The 22,789-nt window shown below is 34.0% G+C and overlaps 1 protein-coding gene across 1 annotated transcript in view; it reads right to left on the bottom strand.

Moving 5' to 3' along the window:
• The window catches only part of LOC119837606 (NACHT and WD repeat domain-containing protein 2), a 29,688-nt gene extending 16,441 nt beyond the window's left edge, over positions 1–13,247 (bottom strand). Inside the window, exons 1-6 of the mRNA XM_038363259.1 lie at positions 13,145–13,247; positions 7,439–7,527; positions 3,316–3,461; positions 2,690–2,864; positions 1,480–1,624; positions 807–1,032 (exon numbers count right to left, since the gene is read on the bottom strand). Of these exons, the coding sequence (XP_038219187.1) occupies positions 807–1,032; positions 1,480–1,624; positions 2,690–2,864; positions 3,316–3,461; positions 7,439–7,527; positions 13,145–13,247 (884 nt within the window). The remainder of the gene's footprint in view (positions 1–806; positions 1,033–1,479; positions 1,625–2,689; positions 2,865–3,315; positions 3,462–7,438; positions 7,528–13,144) is intronic.
• Positions 13,248–22,789: the final 9,542 nt, after the last annotated feature.

Genomic DNA, 22,789 nt, shown 5'->3' with positions numbered 1-22,789 from the left:
AGGTTTATGGTAATATTTGAGCACCCCTGAAACTACGTCGATGCATTTTGTAATGTTATTTTATGAATCTGTAAAGATTGGTAATAAATGTCTGAATTAACCTCTAAACATTGTTATATATTTGATTGTTGTATTTATTCTTTACATTTTTAGATGTCATAATCTGCTGGGACACAGGCCTCCCATGAGGGTTCAGGCCATAATTCACCATGCTGGCCAAGTGGGGGTTGGTAGATGTCACATGTCGTTGAACTTTTTAATTTTCGGACATGCCGGTTTCCTCACGATGTTTTCCTTCACCGTTTCGAGCAGTGGTGATGTTATCCGCATGTGCAGATTTTTTTTTTATGTTACAGTCGGCAATGGAGCTAGTGGGACGCCTGATGGTAAGCGCTACCACCGCCCATGAACATTCGGAGAGACATAAGATCCATTGCAGACCTTACGCCTCTACAAATGGATTGCCGACTTTTTGGGAAGGGATTAAGAAAGCATTGGCGATAAAGGACTGGGAAGGCTAAGGAAAAGGATATGGGCCTCCAATAAATTGAAAAATCAATTTATTTCCTGCACGCTCGCCCGGTCTCGAACCTCGACTTATAGATTTTAAAATTCGAGGTCCTCACCACCGAGTCCCCACTGCTTTTATACATAACTGAATATAGTCACTCAATTACGGAAAACATACAATGTATAAAACTATAGGTTTCTTTGCTTTAATGCCACAGATAACATAAAGTCAAGTAATGCTTTATCCATCTTTCGCATTACCACAGAGATGACGAATATTGTGAATATCTACTTACTTCTGTATATTAGTAGTTTCAATCTTTTCAGGCAACCTAACATCCCGTAAGTCTGCTAGAAGCTTCGACGCTTCGGCGTCCAGACTTCTGTTTAGGATGTCCACGAAGTTGCTGGCCTTTTTCAGGTTTTGCAAATTGATGTTATTTATGTATCTGACGTAGGCCAAACAGTGATTCTTTGTGTTTTTTACGTTCAGGATACCGTTAATAACTTCTCTCTCCGTCACTGAAAATATTTTCATACATTCTTAAGATTCTTCTGTGGTAAGAGTAATAATTTAGATCATTTTTATATAAAAAATAATTACACATATAAATTAGTACGCTTTTATGTAAAAATATGTAATCAATATAGCGATATGGTTTTGACAGAGGAAAATTCTGAGTCGATGTGTTTAAAATGGGAAGACTAAAACGTTTTAAATGTTTTTTTCCTAATCTATATATATGAAAGAAAGTATTGTTAGTTACACTATTTATAACTTAAGAACGGATTAACCCATTCGACTGAAAATTTGTGCAGAGGTAGCTTAGAACCAAGAGACGGACATAGGTAAGTTTTCATCCCGGAAATCCCACGGGAACGGGAACATGCGAGGAAATCGTTCCTGCGACTATGCGGGCAAAGCCGCGGGCGGGAAGTTAGTTTAAAAGAAACAATAACCGCTCTTACCCGACATAAAATAATTATGCATAGTGTCCTTATCAATTCTGCCAGCGTTATACAGTTGTAAGGAGGCTTTTCTGAACAATTTCTGCATTTTCCCAAGAGTATCCCACCATACAGCCTGGTCTTCTGCTTGCAGTTTGGGTACCCGCTGAAATTATAGAAGACCTGAGTTGGAACGATTGTCCGAAGCAATAGTCTGCCTATGCGTGTATTATACAGAATTGTCCGATGCGATACAATAGACTTTGAACGATACTGCAACGCAATAAGGTGTTCATTTTTATTAAAGTTTTATATAACGCCGTTTGGGTGTTATTTTACGACCTTTAGATTTGATTCGTTCTGTTTTAATAAGTTCTGTTAATATATTAGACATTTATAAAAAGGAAGATAAGTTTATAGGATATCGCTAAGCTAAGCTTCAATCTTTAAGCTCGCTTCAAATCGTATTTGTCGAACTCTTTCCGTTTTATATGTCTATAAAGACAATATAATATATAAACCTAAAAACATGTACATAGTTCTATTTGCTATCAACCATTATGAAGCCATTAAGTTCGAAATTTAAACTTAAACGACGTGATTACTTCCAACTTAATTGACAAATTAACGAACTTCCAAGGGTAGGTAAACAAGATAAGCTTTCGCACAATAATGCTTCAATATTACTGTTTATAACAGTTCACAGCGAACAAAACACAAGAAGTAATACAAAGAGAAAATATTGTTACATTTTCCACGTATAATTAACTGCGGTATTAAAATATCTTTTCAATATACAGCGGAAATTCATAATCGTTTATTTATATTCAGAGTTTTAACATACCATTTGCATACAGGCGACATCGGATTTATTTTCGCGGCTTCATTCGCCATATATTTTGCGAAACACAGCCTTCTGTTACACAACTTTGCTGTATGAATAGACGTTAATTTTAAATGCTCGAATATAAATGAAAATTTTAATGACTACGTACATTTTGTGAAGGAAATTTGCGAGTGGCTCGGTAGATGGGGGTTTGGTTATGTTTTAATTAGATGAGATTAACTATGAATAAATAAATGTACGTTTTATTGTCTATGTTACGGTGTAGATATAAACCCCTAGTTCTTTATATATTGTATATTTTTTTCAACAACCATAAGAAATATCACTTCTAACGAGATACTCTTTGCATAGTTGCTATATATCTTATAAATCCTAAATAGTTACCTTGTTGTTAAAATTAACCAGTATAGAAGAAATAGGCTGCAACACAGACACGGGTGGTACAGCGTTCGAGTCCTTTTTGTACCAAGTGTCCAGCAGTATAACATCCACCCCTCCAGCCGCTAGTTCATCGCGCAGCATTTGAAGCTCCGATGATAGCACATACGTTGGTATAGGTCTGGAAGTGAAACCAACATATACGAATACTCCGCAAAAGAATGCATAACCATAATAAGAATCAGAAGTCGACATAATCAGATCAGTATCAGAAACACGATCGTAATCAGAAGCAGTGTCAGAGTCAGAATAAGAACGGTATCAGTATCGGTATAATAGTCAGGCTCAGATTGGGAATCTTAGAATGAAATTATCACTTAATATGAGACTGATTTGCATTTGGGTATCAGCTTTTACTTAATACAGACAAGAGGCGGTATGAAACTTCTGCGTAGTAGGTAGTCGTAATAGTCGTATACCGGCTGCTAAACTAAGACCATTTTGCTTAAAATTTCTATCTACAAACATCCTTTAACCTCTTGACGTGTTGTACTTGTTAGGATCATAATTTTCTACCTTACCATATTAAGAAGTTTAATATTATCTGTAAAACCCTTAAATGCAATCTTTACCTGTAGCCGTACTTCTGTCCCAAAAACACAACGAAATTGGGTCCCATAGAGAGACGTTGGCAGTTCTTTATCTCCCGCATACACAGTTCGGTAGTCATGTGATCATCTGTTGCTTCATCACGCACCCCCCAACGCATGTCTACTACCTGAAATATAGTAAATATGAGGTTACTTTAAAGTAAATATAAACCGACCGCCTCCTTGGTACAGTGGTTAACGCGTGAGCGTAGAACCGAGGGGTCCTGGGTTCAATTCCCGGTGGGGACGCACAAAAGAAAATGTCTCGGTCTGGCAGGACACAGAAGGCTGATCACCTACTTGTCCCTAAAGAAAATAGATCAGTAAAACGGATGTACATCATCTGCCCCATACCCCACTAGGGGACACGGGACTTCACTTAAAGTAAATATGACACACAAAATCGCTCCGTTGCAACGTAAAAGAACAAATATAAACAGACAAATCTACAAACAAACACACTCTTGCATTTATGACATGAAGGATTTTGTGTGAATAGCATGCTTTCGTTGTTTGAAGTTTTATTTTGAACTTTTAGTTTGATCTTTTTAAAACCAATTCCAAGTGAATTAATCGATTTCTATTGTATTACGTTGAAGGTTGAACGATATATGTATGAGATAAGATTATTTTTTCTTTGCAGCTTTGTTAATTGAATCCTATGCTTCACGTTATTAAAATTTGAACGTTATAAAAGCAATCTGTGTGCTATTACAAGATTCCTTCATTATCTCTTTTTAACAACATCCATTTACCCATTTTCGTTTAAAAGCGAAACTTACTTATATACTTTAGAATTTATAATAAACACAAATGCCATAATTAAAAAAGGGAAAAAAATTATCCTTTTTTGGCCTTTGGCAAAATTATTGTTGCTTTCTTTCTTTCTTTCTTTTAAACACACTACACCCTCATTGTTCAACTACGACTATTTCGGAACGGGATATATTTTATAAACATTCGCGTACCGACGAATCAGCGCGGGCGCAGTTTATTTCGGTCGTCGGAAGTGAAACACGTGCTATCCGTATTTACTAATACTCGGCTAGCAATGGAAATGTAATAATAGTGACCACCTAAGATGTGATTGAGATGTATGGTTCTAAGGAGAATGCGTCGGGGTTTTTGTATGACAGTACATACACCACATGAAGATGTAAATAAACTATTTGACTTTACAAATACAATACCCTAATAATTCATACAGCTGTTCGACGAAGATGTTTAAACACGATCGTGCGAGGGATGAGACGCAGGAGGAATGAGCCCGAGCTACAAATGCCTAATTGTTAGCAGCTCGGGGCACTATTTAGGGGCTATCGCACACATGTATACATGTTGTATCTTAAATTATAATAAAATTTATATGATTAAAAGTGATATGTAATTACGTTGTATACTACTTGTGTGTGAGATATTTAGATATTTAGATTGTTTTCATCGCTATTATATTTTTTATTCACTGTTATTGTGTTGTGATTTATACTTTTTCCAAGTTTTTCTGGATGTTGAGCTATTGTATGCTGTCTTTTTTTGTACTGGGATAATATAATACTGAAATTTTTCTTAATTGTTTGTTTGAACGCACTAATCGTAAGAATTAAAAACACTGTGTTGTGTATTCAATTTAAAGAGGAGGTATATACGAGTGTAATATGTAGGACGTGTGTGAAATGGGGCACGGCTTGTATAGACCATTATCCTAAGAATGAATAATAAGTAGACAGACAGAGAGAGTAACAGAGTAACTCACACTTAGATATTGTCCATCGAAAGATGAGTTCACCGGCGACCGGAGAGGATGAGATAAAGAATTTCACTTTAAATTAACCTTTAAAACGGAATAGGTGTGCTACATGCTATATATATATATATATATATATATATATATATATATATATATATATATATATATATATATATATATATATATATATATATATATATATATATATATATATATATATATATATATATATATATATATATATATATATATATATATATATATATATTATGTAATGCAAAAACTTCAGCTTTCTATTTAGGTAATTTAATTTTTTTATTCGGGTCTTAAATAGCCATGCCATACAAAAGTATTTACCACATGACCCTTCAATTAATAATTATAATAAAATTATAATTGTACTGTCTTCGAAAAATCAGGAAACGCGGAGTAAATGGCGAATGAGCAAAAATATAATGAATGGTTTGGAAATGAGAATTAATAATGACACATGACAATGTGAATATTACGTTCGCGACCTAATTTCTGTTCCATTTCAACTTGTTAAATATTTATTTTCATCATAGAAACGTAATAAGCACATAATATTAAGGAAGTGGCAATCGCTGGAAGATCTTTTTCTTATAAAGTTATCTTTTACGTAACCCGGATTTATCCTGGTTATAACAAATTGTTGTATCCATGAGAAATGATTTGGAACAAAAACGAGTTATAATTAAAAAAAAACCAGTTTCAATTACCTACATGATATTATAATATCATTAATAGACGTTTTTACAATCAGAATAAAAAACGAACGCGAAGACTAAACATTTTAATGTAGATACCTTCCTTATTGCTTGTATATTTCGCATACGAAATCCCAAGGTATATCCCATCTAGTTAAAAGAAAGGCGTTCTGTTTGACGGATTAATTAAATTTCCAGAAGATTCGGCTGAAGCCTCTTTATCTGTATTCAATGACGCGAATCCCTTTTACGTTTCCTTTAAAAAATATACCTCGAATTATTGAGAGATTATGGAAATAAACCCGAGTTAAGGGTGAGTTTGTTTTTGATTACAAAATAAATAACTGAAATATTTATAAATTTTGTTGTTACATAAATATTGCTTTACAAAAAGCCGAAGGACTGAAGAGAACTTAAGTTATTAAGATGTAAGGTAAACTATTGTATTTAACAGAATATGAATATAATTTAAATTGGATCTGTTTATTATTGTTTTAACGTTTGTCATTTTTGTTCTGTCGTAATGTGTTATTGGGTTGCTTTAATTTATATTCGTTCTAAACCGACTTTGAAAAAAAAGGAGTTTATTTATTCGACTGTCGTTTTGTGTCTGTTACCTCATAATTTTAATTTGGTGAGCCGACTTTTGTAATTAAATATGTGACTACATATACATGTCGTCCCATTAAAATTTGGTAAATTTCAGACAATTAAATTTGATTTAGGGTTTTGTTAAAGATTTTATGATACTTCAATGTTGCAAACAGATAACAAGACTTATTCAGTTGTATTGATTTTAAAATTTTGTTGAATAAGCAATTCAAGCTATTAACTCAACACGAGTAAAGAAGTTCGTTTTCTTTTCCTGACCTTAAAAAGTCAGTTAAAAGGATCTTCCCCTTATACCGTAAAGTATTTGGTCCTTAACATATCGGGGGATTTAATGTGAGAAGGAAGGCATAAATTTTTATGGGATCTGTTTATCAAAACATATATTTTGCGATAAATCAATATAACTGCCAGGCTAGCGCTCTGTAAACTTATTGTGCTATATTTAGTTATATACGAATGTTCTTTCGTAGACGTTTTTTCATATGTCTTGACCTTAAATCTAAAAAGCCCAAAGGATCCTCATAAACGCATGTTGTTTGAGCATTATAAATTGTAATATATATTGGTGATTTAATGACGTTTACGATGAAAATTTATACTATTTACGCAGTCCACTTTTTGTTTGTTTGATAATGACTTGGATGTTGGATGTTGATCAAATACGTGGTTAGCATTAAGAACTTCTTTTTTTTAATGGGCGTATCGCGTTACTTGTTTTTAATTCATATCCCGCGAAATATCAACTGCTTCTTATGTATTACGACATTACGAATTAGGACATTTACAAATGATTTAGTTATCCTAAGGGAGCATTTAATCAGGATGAAAAGTATCCTATAATACAAGGCAACTCATACCCTCTCTGTTTACCAAATTTCATCAAAATTCGTTCAGTAGTTTCAGCGTGATTGACGAACAAACAAACAAGCTTTAACATTTATAAAATTATTGTGTTAAGTGTTAAAAGTTATGAAGTTAAATGTCAATTTAATTATTAAAAGTAACATTTTACACTTACCTGAAACTCGAGACCATGTTTTTCCCGACAGTAATCCTTGATCCTCGGGTAGCACTTGGCCATCAAAGTGTTCCTTTCCATCGTTGTGTCTGGAAACAAGCCCGATTTTTTGTATTTAAACCCGTTTAAATTACATCCTGAATAAGTAAAGATAACAACCAACTGGTTTAACAATTACGAACCTTGTTAAATTACGGACACGGATCGTTTTAGGATAATAAATTTATATTTAATGGGAAACATAATCCGTGTTATAAGTTAAAGTGAATAGTCCAAGGTTTAAGTTGTTTTACTATCTAAAACTTTAAGATCCTTGTCTACCAATCAAACTATAAATGTACTAGCTGCGCCCCGCGGTTTCACCCGCGTAGGTCCGTATCCCGTAGGAATATCGGGATAAAAAGCCTTGCCTATATGTTATTCCAGTTGTCCAGCTGTCTATGAACTAAAATTTCATTGCAATCGGTTCAGTAGTTTTTGCGTGAAAGAGCAACAAACTCACACACATCCTTACAAACTTGTTTGTTTCGGTTAAACAGTAGAAACCGCAAAAACTACTAAATGGAATTTAAAGACTTATTTACCCTTACATAGATACATTTGTAAAATTTTAATTACTAACATGAGTTACTTTTATCTGTGTAAACCCGAGCAAAACCGCGTGGAGCGGTTAGTAAGGTAAATAGTCTTACATAATTCCTATTTATTTGTAAACCATTAAAGACCAGGCCAGAGAAAAATTTAATCTGATCTTTTCACGCCTATCATAAAATTTTTCTAAAACTTATCCTTCATTTTTACATAATGATAAATTCAGAAAACTGGAACATTTTAGAAAAATCAAAGATTCTTTGAACTCCTTGTGTTTGACATTTAGCGAGGGGATGGGACAAGTCTGTTGAGACAGTTTGTAGCTAAATTATAAAGACATTAAAAATGTATGTTTGTTACAGAAATATTATTATTTCAAGTTATATTTGTATAAAGATATATAATATAATAATACGTACTTGTTTTCACATATAATGAATGCCGTATGGGCAGTTTTACTAAAATGATTTTATGTTCATTTCACTAACTGAAGCAGTATTATGTAGCAATATTGAGTAAGCGAATTATAGAATTAATGATAATAATTCTTTTCACAAATAAGGTCACCGAAGTCTCTGGGGGTGAGACCATCCCCCATCGAATATCAATCCGTTGAATACCCACGGGGTGATGGGGTAAAAAAGCTAAAAAGTACTGTGTACAAGATTGAAAATTTAGTAATATTGTTTTGTGTAAATTTTACATCACTAATTACACTGTTTAGCTGAAATTGTTGTTGACTAGCTGTTTACCCCAGCTTCGCTTGTTGTAGTGGTTTTTCCGTGAAAACGTTACAAACATAAAAAATACGAAAGTTACCCTTCATAATATTAGTGAAGATATATAAACATTACTATAAGCCTTAATGTTTTGCAAAGGATCGTATGCATTTCCTTATTCTTCCTAATTCTTTCCTTTATACCCTTATCAATCCTTTTTTATACCATAACATTTCAAGTCTACAATATATTTTTACAGGAGTAAGGTCTGCAAACGTCCATGGGTGGATAGCACTTACCATACGGTGACACTCCTTTATCGATGATCACATAACAAATCACATAAAATATTTATCTAAAATATGATTAAAGTTATGTTTTTAATATAATATAAATAAATTATAATTGCTGCACCACCAATTTCTATCCTTTTGTATATTGAAAAATCCTACCCATAGGTTGCCTGGTAGTATCGATAAGGCCGCCTTTTTGGCTCTATATTATGTTTTTATTTTCATTTGTTTTCCTTTTATACATTATTTTTTTAAATTGGTGCTAAATAAAGTGTATAATTAATATTATTATATGCTTTAATAACGTTCTAAAATGCAAGCCAATATATTCCCGCTCTTTACCGCACATCAAAATCGCAAGTTATATAACATTGTGGCATAAATGATTACTTTATACCGCATCAACTCTGCGCCGAGTGCAGCTGCTTTGCGGTTCAATGTTTTTGATTGATAAGTTTCAACGAAACCGTCGGCAATATTGTAGATTGCTAAAATGAAGACCTTAGACCTTGTAAAGCGAAGAACAAAAAATCACACTCTGTAGAAAATCAAGACTTATTGTTGTATATAATTTCTTTCTATTAAATAAAATTGGTGTGAATATTTATTTAATAAACAATTTTAAATTGAACAGGTAATTTGAATAATAATGACTATAAATTGCATTACATAATGCTCTATATAATTTAACACCTTCTCGGAATAAAAGCATTTGTTTTATTGTTTGTTCATTTTATGTTTATGCCATTTCATTAATTCATTGCAAAGATCATTAAATTCTAAATACGTTGGGTTAACGTGATTAATATTACTACTTGCTTTTGCCCAAGGCTTGGCACGTGTTAGAATTTAGGGATCTAAACATTATATGATACGTATATTTATACACATATATTTAAAAACATAGAACAATACATAGTAAATAGATAAATAACTTCAACTTACCAACTTACTAATGAATTCATGAAATAAATATCTACTTGTATATATACATATGTATATAGTATCTATTTATCACATGGTAAAAATAGTACTTAATTTCAACCACTTTTAAGATGTTCTCCGGCCAGCGGTCCGATCGAGACTGATTCACTCTAAGCGTCTCCGCTCAATTTCTACGTTACAATCGCAACTCGACTTATACAACTACCCTCTAATCGTAAGTAACAAATATTTTGTACAATTTATTTCATATAGTATATAGTTTGTACATTATGAATTGAGTAGTTAACATATTATTTTTATTATAATTACACATATTACTGCATTTAATAAATCTAATTACTAACATTTTTATAACACACGCGTTAAATTCGGTGCAGTTTAATAGATTTTATTATACATTCCTCTTGAATTATTCTATCTATTAAAAAAAAACGTATCAAAATACGTTGTGTACTTTTAAAGATTTTAGCATACATAGGACAGAGAAAGCGACTTTGTTTCATACTATTTAGTGATAGTATACCCCTAGATAAGTGCTTATAAGTCAGTATCCAGACCATCCATGCTGAAATTTCTGCAACAATGCGGAGTAACACGTACAAGACTTAACCTAACCTATTTTATAGCGCTTGGCAGGCGACCACTGATGTCAAGGGGTTGTTCCCGTTTGGCACAGTCCTAGTGGGGCAGATATTATCATCGAATTATGGCAAACTAGCTGCGCCCCGCGGTTTTACCCGCGTAAGTCCTTATCCCGTAGGAATATCGGGATAAAAAGTTGCCTGTATGTTATTCCAGTTGTCCAGCTGTCTACGTACCAAATTTCATTGCAATCGGTTAAGTAGTTTTTGCGTGAAAGAGCTACAAACACATACACATCCTTACAAACTTTCGCATTTATGATATTAGTAGGATATAGTAGGATTTTATATTAAGTGGAAAGATGTAGAAAGTATGCTTCACCGGGCCGTTTATTGTAAGTTCCGAGATTGGCCCGCAATGTTATTTAAAACAAAAAAGGCTTAAGATGGCTTGCGAGATAATGCGTTGGATATGTTATCACACCTTAAAGTTTAAGCAATATTTAAGAGCGTAGATTATATTCACAAAAATATCCCGACCCTATTTTGTGTTGTCGGTCATTTTTGAAATTTGAAATAGTATGCAGTATAGCAAAATCTGTCTTTCAAATAAAAAAACCGCATCGGAATCTGTCCATCCGTTTGAGAGCTACGACGCTATAAACTGACAGACATAGACATTATCAACCGCATAACATTTCCTATGCGTGGGGGGTTAAAAACAAAACTTAAAATTACAAAATGGAGGTTCGTTTCCGATCTGATTAATAACGCCAAAGCAAGAAATAAAGTCGATCTACAAAGTAGGTAACTACCTGAGCATGCTCCATGCTCCAATTATTTCACATCATCTCTTCCAGGAAACTCACGCGAAATTTAATTTTCGCAATATGCATCATAATGGATATTTGAGTGCTCTTTAATCAGTAAACCGAGTGAATTGTTTGATAATACCACACTGGAAGTGATAAAAACCTACGCTATTAACCATCGAAGTATTTACGTAGAAAACTTTTAGATTTCCTAGATAAAAAACAGTACACAAGCTCCGCTTTTCCCTTCGATAATATCCCTTAAAGTGAGTGCTTTAATTTTGGAATTATAAAACTCTAAAATATCCATAGAAGTAACAATAAAAATGACAATTATATTAAAATTAGTTAGGTAATACATTATTATTTTCTTCGATCCCTCTTTTCATTAATATTATATTGTAGTTGTTTGAAAATTTCATCTGTTCTAACGCTTCATACGCTTGCAGAACAGGTATTTAATATTAATTTCAACTTAATAACTCCGCCTGTTTCCGAGATAAGGGTCTTGTCAGATGAACAGACGGTGAAAACGAGTGGATCCTATAAGGTTTCGTTCGTTCCTTTTTGATGAAGTAAGAGAAATATGTGTAACGAAATTAATATATCTGTTTTTGTATTTATTGTATGGGTATTTGTATCTGGTAACGCCAATATTATTAAAATAGTGAATAAAAATTAAATATTTATTATTTTGTGGTGTAATCCAACTACCCTCCTTACACGCGAGCACAACCAATCACCGCACGCTTTTGAAGCAACCGCAACGTCCCTATTGGACGTAGTGACGCATATACAGTCAAACAGTCTGCATCGATCTTCCGTGACGATCGGATCTCAATAACCGCCGGAGTGCCTTCACGAGCGATCTTTCATAAAGATCGTAACCCGCAACCGCCGGAGAACCTCCACGAGGTTCTCTAGATATCTCAGGCATTGTGCTAGTGTAACCGCCTTCCCATTTGGTCGCGCTGAACCGCCGCGTGTGTGTGTGTGTGTGGAGTAAAGGACTGCATCTGGTCTGCCTGGCCCGAGCTGGAGGACCCTTGACCGCGTGGTGCTGTGCCGCGTGCTTGCTTGGACGCTACTCCCTCAGACGAGGTATGTGCCGTGTGTTCCCGTCTTTCCCTTTTTCGCTACACCACGTAGATTAAGTTTTACAGTCCGCTTAATATCGAAATTAATATATATTGGCGCGACCAGTATCCTTTTAAGTTTTTTTTAGCTTTAATCATATTCTGGTCCATTGACTGGAGAAACTATCCTTATTTACTAACTAATATTATGAATTTGAACGTTTATCTTTGTTTTACGTCGGAACGGATCGACTTTATAAGCGTGGTTTTTGTGTCTGACCACAGATAGTGTATTGGAGAATGATACAGGCTACTTCTTTACTGCAGTAATACATCTCATTTCCATGGGAAGATTCCGAATTTTTTAAAGATACGTGCGAAAAGCTAGTAGTTTAATAAAGTCTTCTTCTGTTTAAATAATTTTTAAATAATAAGTTGAATATACTTTACATTGAAAGCTCTCGGAGATCAACTTACACTAAAATTACAATTCCATTTATTTACATGAATCGAAATTCATATGCCAATTTGAAATAACAAATATTATGTATTTGAATTTAAGGGAAGTCACTGTCTTCTGAGATACAGGTAATAAACCTAGTTCAGAAGGCAGAACATCATTGTGAATTTAATATTTGTCCTTGCTAATAAATAAATAAATAAATCAATAAATAAATACTTCTTAATACCTGTAAACGTCGAGCTGGTGAATATTCTCACAATCTTGGAGCTGACAGGTGGAAGGGACTTCAGAGATCCCGCGAAGATCAGGTCCACGGTGCGATCGTCCATGATTAATATATCTATTCAAAACAATCAGTCAATATTAAAGTTTAATAAATATCAGAGCGTATACTTAACTACCAGGGCGTCTAGAAGAGATTTTTTATGTCATAGCGTACAACTGAGCTGGTGGTTCGCCTGATGGTAAGCGATCACCACCACCCACGAATATTCGCAAGGCCCTTGAACGTGAGGAAAAGAAAGGCCTCCATCTTCCCCCTTTAACGTAAGAATGTTACCATTTTACGCCGCTCTTCTGTGGGAGTATGGTATTTTCCCTGGCGCGAGCTGGGCCACTTCGTGCTGAAGCGTGTTCGACTTCCACATAATCAGACGACATTTTGTGTTATTTTAATGTCACTTATGTTATTTCAAACCGACTTCAAAAAGAGGAGGAGGCTATTAATTCGATTGTATTTTTTGTATTTGTTACCTTATAACTTTTATTTGGGTGAACCGATTTTTATGACTCTTATTTTTATTTGAAAGCCTCCTGCTCTGCCTCACTGACTGATATTCTTTATAAAAAAGAGAAGCAAGTAAATTAAATAAATATAGCTTATGAATTTACCATGGAAATTGAAAATGAATGAATAAACATTATAATGATACAATAATACCAGCTTTTTACAAACTATTTTGATAAATATAAGTAAGATAAAAAGACATATTCCTAAAAGGATTTTTATTATATCCATACGTATGTATTTCAAGTCCCAACAGACATGAAACTCATAAACTCCCGTCTTAAAGGTTTTACCGTTCTTTTTCCTTATGAAAGTGAAGTCTCTCATATAATAACTAACTTCGTGCTTCGGCTTTGCTCATATTTGCTTATGATGATGAATGTATTCATTTCAACTTTGCGATAGGTAGAAAAACTTAAATTATTGTACTAGCTCCGTCCGTTAGCTTCGCCCGCGTGGACAAAATAATATTTTTCATAGTACAAACTTTCATCCACTATCCTCTTTTTATCCCGGGAGTTTATTATGTCAATCCTTTCCCAATGGATGCCTACATTGTAGCTAGTAGTACATGTCCAATTTCAGTCCGATCGGTTGAGTACTTTAGGCTGTAGGTTCAGATCAGTCAGTCAGTCACCCTTGCGTCTTATAATTACGAATACCTACTCGAAATAGCATTAAAATTGCTAATTTAAAGAACCGGTAATTAACAAAGGCCTAATCTAGGCCTGCTAACCATCATGTTTTAGTGTTAACCTAGAATCTATGATTAAACCTAGGCATAAAGTAATTAGCTGCAATGTGTCAGGCTGATAAAGCGTGATATCAAGGGAGATATCACGGGATTTATGGCAACACCTGAGCTATTTAGGTTATCGTTTTACGTTCGAGATTATTGTTATGTGGCTAGAGAATGGAATATCAGGATACTATAACTATCTATCAAATATTATCTTAACAAAACTTGTCAACATTATTAAATCTATATACCTACTTCCACACTAAGAGTAGAGCCGAAGACTTTCTTTGATTGTTCTGAGTGCGATACGCTATGGATTAAATAAGCCACGGTCGGGACCTGGTTTCAACTATTATTTATAGACGTACCATGTATTTACATTGAAAATATTTCCATTTGTTTTTTAAAAAATTGCAAAATCGGATAAATGACTTTAACGCTGAACACTATTTAACGAACTTTGATTTAGCAATGAAAATTACAAAAAAAAACAGCTATGCCTAGATTGCTATTTATAGATTATATTATGTTAATATTTGATACATCACTGCCAAGTATCATCAAAATTCGTATAGTGGTTTTCGCGTGGAAGAGCAACAAACACACTAACATACATACATCCATCTTCACAAACTTTCACATTTATTATATTAATAAGGTATAAAAGAGATACTTGATAGTTCTTTTTTTTATTAATGTGCATTAAAATGTGCATAGTATATTAAAATTTACTGTGTCATTTATGGTAAGTGTTAATTAAGCAGTTAACGAACGAAAAACATATTATATACGATCAAAAATAGTTAGTAAGAAAAACATTTCAACCAGAATCGCAAAAACATAATATTTATTCGAACGTCACACACTTTTTACAAAAAGACGATTATTTATGATTTTTTGACAATCATGAAAAGATTGTAATACTTTTTTTGCGATTTGTATAAACGAGAAAGTATTTCTAATATATGTAAAAAAAGCACATTTACATTGTTTGAAATTTATAAAGCAATAAAACTCAAACAGACAATAGCTTGAAATCTTATAACGAGACAAAGGCTCACCTGCCCTAGTTCTAACGCCTCAAACTTCAATCAATACATTGCACCATTTCAAATGTTAAGGTCACGGATATTGATCTCTTTTCACTTTCAACGGATAAAATATCATTAAATTTTATTTGAATCAAATATCAATTACAATTCGAAACATAAAGAGGTTTCATTGAATTCTTTGTTCGGTATAACTATCCGAACTGGCGGAATGGAATTCCAATTCAAAATTTAAAAATTGTTTTTTTTTTTTCTAGGAATATCTTTTTTAAACGTGTTGCCAGTGACACTTGGACGATGCTACTGTTGTGATTTGGAAAAGTAGATGTATCCCTAAATTGTTATTTGGTTGCTAGGAAACCGTTTTGATTTGAGCATTTTATTCGATTTCTATGAAGTGCGGATTAAAAGGTGTGTACACACTATTAATATTGCACGTATAATAAAAATAATATATTTTAATAGTTTAAAAAAACTAAAAAACACGCTTTTATCATATTTAGCAAATTGAAAAATGGAATAATTTTATCAAATTAGTATTGTCATCGATCCTCAATAAATCTACAAAGTTTGAACGAAATCTGGCCGTTTAAAGTGGGTCAAAATCGCACCCAAAGAAGTCGGTTACAAACAAACATACAAACATACAGGTGAAGCTAATAAAAAGCGTGTAATAAAGTTCCACAACCCACTTCTTCGTCGGACGTAGAATGGTGGTGTAATATACCCCTCTTCGATAAATGGACTATCACACAAAAATAATGACACACTTCAAACCCTATTCCCTCAGATTAACTCGTTTAAACAAACATTTCACCCATAGGATATTACAAAATACAAGCATAAGTCTACGGCTTCGGTTACATACCCAGATGTTGCCTTGTTTATTATTCCACCTTGGTCTAAAGAGCAGAAAAATATTGTGTAGGCGGCTATTTGGATATTTTATTAAGTGATTGAACTAGGGATGAGTTGACAACTAATCATTGGATTGGAAGCTGCTTTATCTGTTTGATAAGAGATTATATTCACACGATAGAAGGGGTTTAATTTAATTAAAAAAACAATAATGTGGAAGAAACTGTTATAAACTAACTAGCAGCAGCCAACAGTTTTACTCTTCTTTTAAGATATATCTTCCTGCATAAAACAATTTAGCGACATCTCAATTTATGTTTAAAATTTACATTGAAACATGGATTTTGTTTAATTATAATAATTAAAGATAAAATTGATTTGCAATTGTGTGTGTGTGTGTGTGTGTTTTTTTTTTAATTTTTTTATTTATGATGTCGTTGATTTGTGTATTATGCTTAGATGCTATCCTTTTTACACGCTTTTTATTAGCTTCACGTGTATGTTTGTTTGTAACCGACTTCTTTGGGCGCGATTTTGACCCACTTTAAATGGCCAGATTTCGTTCAAACTTTGTAGATTTATTGAGGACCGATGACAATACACTAATTTGATAAAATTATTCCAGTTTTCAATTTGCAAAATATGATTTTTGTTAAAGCGTGTTTTTTAGTTTTTTAAACTATTATATTTATTATTCATCTTCCCGAATTTGCAATTGTAACACGTTCGGTTTGGCATTGGTTGCTTGGAAGAAATTGCATACTATACAAATATGCATTTAATATCCTATTTTTGTTGCCATTTCTATGTATGCTAAAGACAATAAATAAATAAATAAACAAATAGAAACTATAATAGACCAGTTTAAAGTATGATTCAAAGTTCTCCATTACATACAAACAGTAAATCTAAGCTTCCATATTCAAACACCATATCAAACAAAAGATACATAATTCTGACGTAGATATATGCAACCCCCTTATCAGTTTTCGAGACAGAACCGGCTGGTACCATTATAGTGTGAACTTATGCGATGAATTTAAAATAGACACTAGTTTCTTGTGACCTATTTAACGTAACCACAGTGGCTTAGTCGGTCGACTTTGAAGTGGGGGTAAGGGTATTGTTATATCCCTTTTATATAAAAGCGATTTGAGACCATAATGTTTCTATCGTTATATCCTAATTATTGTTAAGTAAAAAAGTGTATGTCTCTCTTCCTCGTGGCAACGGATTTTAACATATAGTTTTAGTATTTTCTTGTGTTTGATTTTACGCGAGTATTATACATTTAGAAATTAAAAAGCGTGGTCACGGGGAGACTCGCTCGCTGTAAAGTGTTCGAAACGTAGGGTTAATAATATAATGAATAAATCGCGTTTAAAATCCGTTAAAAAGTTTTTATAGTTTTAGTGTCCAAAGATAGGCTATTTTCACCGCGGGGAAACATCTCATACCCATGAGAATTTGTTATCACGCGAGCGAAGCCGCAGGTGGAAAACTAGTGCTAATGTATAAAGAGGTAACCTCTGGTTAGAATGACCTCCGTGATAGAAGACCATGCTTACTGAGTCTGTGTTCCCTGACGGATATAATCTGGGGATCTTCAAAAGTAGAGTGAACAGGTACCTCCTAGGGAAGCGCGCTCCATCTTAGACTACATCTACGCTTACCAGCAGGCGAGATGGTAGTCAAGCGCTTCCCTATCACACAATAAAAAAAAAAAGACCAGTGACTCTGCAGCAGGAAAAGACATTAGCTTATTGTGGGATTATTCACATAATCCGGAACATCGAGCGTTAATCGTTTTAAAATTTTACCGAACCGCTTTTTAATTCTAGCATGGAAAAGTGATGGCGCTAAACAATATTTTTCCATTACTTGGATTTCTCCTACTTTAAAACGTTTTGATCACCCCCTCGTAAACCACCGAGCGCATCGCATTTGGCCCAGCAAATGCACGAGCCCAGGCGACGCTGTCTTCTATTGCAAAAGGTTATTTAACGCAAATTATCACGACGTGTTACACATATATTAAATATATATGAAAGAAAGAAAGAAAAAATATTTATTTCCAAAGAATTACTATAATACTAAAATATTATTTCCGTAACGGCGAAGAAACAGCCTCAGCTACTGCCGTATGAGACGCACTCGAAGCCGCACTGGTGTTCAGTCTACCCCGGTGTTGTATGTAAATATATTTATTATATGTGATTTATTGGAATAACAATGGACACCCGTCATTCATCATCATCATCATTATCGTCAACAGTCCATATATGTTCTGGGCCTCCTATGAGGGTTTACACCTATCATTACTCTAATTGAATTCAAGGGATGTAGAAAGCAATCTAGCCTGAGCACGAATTGGGCCAGCTCATACCGGGGAAGTACCACACCCCCACAGAAAACCGGTCGGGGAGCCGGAGGCCCGTTTTCTTTTTCCTACCCTTCCCAGTACATTCTTTATTTCTAGTCGTCAATCCTTTCCTTATTCCTTCCTTGAAGACGAACCACCGGTTCAGTTGCCAGCTCATGGAATAAAAAACATCGTTTAACAACAGCCGTTGAATGCAGCTCAGTGCTACAGTGCTGAAGGGAAAATCGTGTGACGCTGAAAATACGTTTTCAGGAAAAGCAATAGAATACAAAGTATCGTAAGTTAAAGTTAAACCGTAAGTTTCTCTAAGCTGTAACTTTATGCTCGTGGGTGTTGCCGCCGGAACCGGGTTTATAGTCTACTCTAATCGTGGAAAAGCAGGTAGAATGGCTACAAAAATAGACGCGTTTCCGTTGCCGCTTGGCGCGAGTTGTAAGCGGAGCGATTTGGTCGCGATGGGATTAGGCTTAGCGGAGATTTTACTTTATTTTATACAGTATGAACACACTTCGGTTAATCCTTTCCTTTTTCCTTATCTCTATATACATTTGGGCAGTGGTGGCAATGGCTTGATTGCCTGCTATAACATAAAAAACTAATAAACACGTAAGACAAATAGCTCACAGATTCAATGGACACGTTTTAAAATATCGAATATTATTTTGAAAGTTTATGTTATTGAAGTCCGCAGCTTCGCCTTCGAAGAGCCAATTTCAAAAGTAGCCTTATCATATCCGGCAATGATCCATGTCTGTTCTAAATCTAATGAATATTAATTTCATTCATTTTAGCCCGTATGACATGAAATAAACACGTTTGTATGTTACTCTTGAAAAAAACATCACATTAAACATTAGTAGTATGTTAATGAATTTGGTGTTTATAATATTACCAATAACAATATTAGTTTCGCTTATCGCTACTCGCCCCCGCTACCCGCTCCCGCTACCGCTTATAACTCGTTCCAATAGGTAAAGACTACGCCCAGTATAAGGTGCGGCTTGCATACACTGTTACTAATGGATTGCTTTTCATGCCCTTTATTATCGTCACAGATTATAAATGCCTGTTCCATTAAATAAGGGATGGACTGATACAATGTGCTTTTAGTAGATTTTTTTTGTACGCATTTTAACGGTATCTATGAAGAAGCTAAAATTGTGAGTGTTTGAGATCATGGCATCACTATATAGTATAAAGCACAAAATCGCTTTCCGCCGTCTGTGTGTCTGTACGGTTAGATATTTGAATTTACACAACAGATTTGATGTTTTTTTTTTAATAGATAGGGTATTCAAGAGGAAGGTTTACATGTATAATAAGATAGAAAAAGGGGGGAAGGGGGTTTTACTCCGTTAACGAGTGCAAAGCCGCAGGCCAAAAGTATTTTTTTTTGTATGTCATAGCGGGCAACTGAGCTGGTGGTTCGCCTGATGGTAAGCGATCACCACCGCCCATGAACATTCGCAAAGGTAGTGCCTATACGAATGTGCTGCCCGCTTTTATGGGATAAGGGAAAAGGAAAGGATTAAAGACTGGAAAGAAGGAATGGACTGGGATGGTTGAGGAAAAGGAAATGAGCCATGGTTAGTGAACTATAAAAAAATCCCTCAACCTTCTATCTGGAAACCTACTCGTTACCAACTCATTTTGATTCAATACTTCTTACGTTGTGAAAAAAGTTAGTTACAGAGATGAACACAGCTTGTGCAACGAATACTAATAAAGAATCTTATTTTCTTAGACATATTTTCTAGTCTTTGCCCGATTCCGTTAGGTCACTAAAAGTTAGGGACCTTTAGTGACCTAGACTTTGAGTTACGATGCGCTCTCATTAAAAAAAATTATAATCTATTTGTCATATTTTAATTGCTTGTATACTTTTTCAATTAATTATCTTTGAAATGATAAAATAATAGATGTTGGGTTTTTGGAAATTACATTCTCTTAACGCAAAATGTAATTACTGAAAGCCGCTTATTAGAATGAGAATAAAAAAAAACTTCAATTCTTTTTCTTATATAAAGGTAGCCTACTACCATGTTCATGATAACATAACCGTCAAAATAACACAGATAATGGTAAATGAGTGTCAATAGTAATATTATCTTTAATTGACTCTTTGGTATAGTGGTTAATGGATAAGAGTAGAAACAAAAGGTCCTGTTTAGGAATTACGATTTCTTTTCTATTGGTGTCCTGCGCTAAGCAAATTGTCTCGGTTTAAGAAGACACAGAAGGAGATCACTTAATATAGCACTTAATCGAAAATATAATACATCTAGCCTATATGGAATTTCACACAATTTATAGATATTTCATAGGTCTCAAATTCTTTGTTAATTTTGTATAACGCTATAGCTCAGTATTACACCCGTATATGTAAAAGTTATTAGGTAAAAAACGAGTTTAAACGACAATACTCATAATTTTTTAAATTTGAAGTATCCCATTCTTAAAAATTAATATTGCCTGAATTTCCTATCCAAACACTCTCAAATATTTAGCAATAGTATAGTATTAAATTATCTCAGCCGAAATAGGATGGGATTAAAACGGTTGGGAGTGAAAACTGAATAATTTATCATTTCAATGTAGGATAATACCTGGATAAGAATAATTTCTAAAGTATTTCATGATCCAATTGTTATTCTGACTGCATAATTGGTATGTTTTATTGAGTGGTGTTTTAATAAAATAAGTTTTTATTATCATTGGTGATGATTACATTTATATTTTATATTTATATTTTAAATATTAAAAAAATTGATTAAGCAACAAAGATCATAAATTGGATAGGTGATAATTTTTTTTAATTCGTAGCTGGAAAATTATTTGAACGGAACCCTTAGTTCGTTATTAGCATCATAAAGCATACAATAAAATAGGAATTCATCACTATTTGACAAGACGAGAGAGCTTTGTGAAGCGTCGCGATAGAAAGAATTTTATATAACGCATTATTATAGGTATCTGGTCCCAAATCCATACGACATCGATGGATGGTCGGATCATACGACCCTCAATCAGGTTTACGACGCTCGTTAATTCCTTAATTAGTTAAGGTAATGCTGTACAATGTCATTATTGGAGAAGTAATATGTTAGGGGGTTTGTTAACAATGTTTTTCTATACACACTGCTATAAAGAGGAAATGTTTCATCTATAACACGCTTTTATTAACCTCAGCTGTACGTTTATATGCAATCAGCTACTTTAGACTTCATTTCGACCAACTTTAAAAAACAAGATTTCATTTAATCGGACTGGACTGTGTACACTTATCAAGGCTCGGTGACAATGCAAAAAGTAGGATTACAAACATTTGTTCCTCATTCCACCGACTTTATTGAAAGGAGGAGGCTATTAATTCGACAGGTTGTTACCTCAGAACTTTGTTGACGCGATGTTTTGATTTTTTTTTAAAGCTGGTGCCTCTCGTGTGGGTAATTGTGGTCTAATTCTTACGATTTGTAGGCGATTTAGTTTTCTGTTAATATTTTTACCTCATAATCAAGCATCTAGGCTATAAGAACTTAGCTGCTTATTTATTTAAATACTAAATTAATCCAAAACAAATACTAGATGATAAACAGACACACTGGCTACTCCAAGATAGCACAATTAACAATATCTACCAGACTATCCGACATAGCCAAGGTAAATATAACATTCACTATTGCGCGTGCGTCAAATGACAGCCGCTATCGTATTTCAAAATGTGTAATATTCTGATCAATAAGCGTAGCATGCCTTAAGGGGGGCCCTGTATCAAGATTTGTATGGGGGAAAAAGAGTAATGGGAAGAAAACCGAAAAAAAGATACTTTCATCTCATGTTTTATCCCTTTGGAGGAAGAATTTCATGTAGGCTTCCTTAGCGGATGCCTAAATCGTGACAGCTATCTGCATGCCAATTTTCAGCCCGATCGGTCCAGTAGTTTGGGCTGTGCGTTAATAGACAGTTGGTCAGTCATTATTGCGACTTTTATATATTAAGATAGCTGGATAATTCAAACTCAAATAATACTTATCTTGAATCTTATTTGGTTTGGA

This window comes from Zerene cesonia, chromosome 28 (genome assembly GCF_012273895.1).
Source record: "Zerene cesonia ecotype Mississippi chromosome 28, Zerene_cesonia_1.1, whole genome shotgun sequence".
Taxonomy (NCBI): domain Eukaryota; kingdom Metazoa; phylum Arthropoda; class Insecta; order Lepidoptera; family Pieridae; genus Zerene; species Zerene cesonia.
This window is presented reverse-complemented; position numbering and strand designations above follow the sequence as displayed.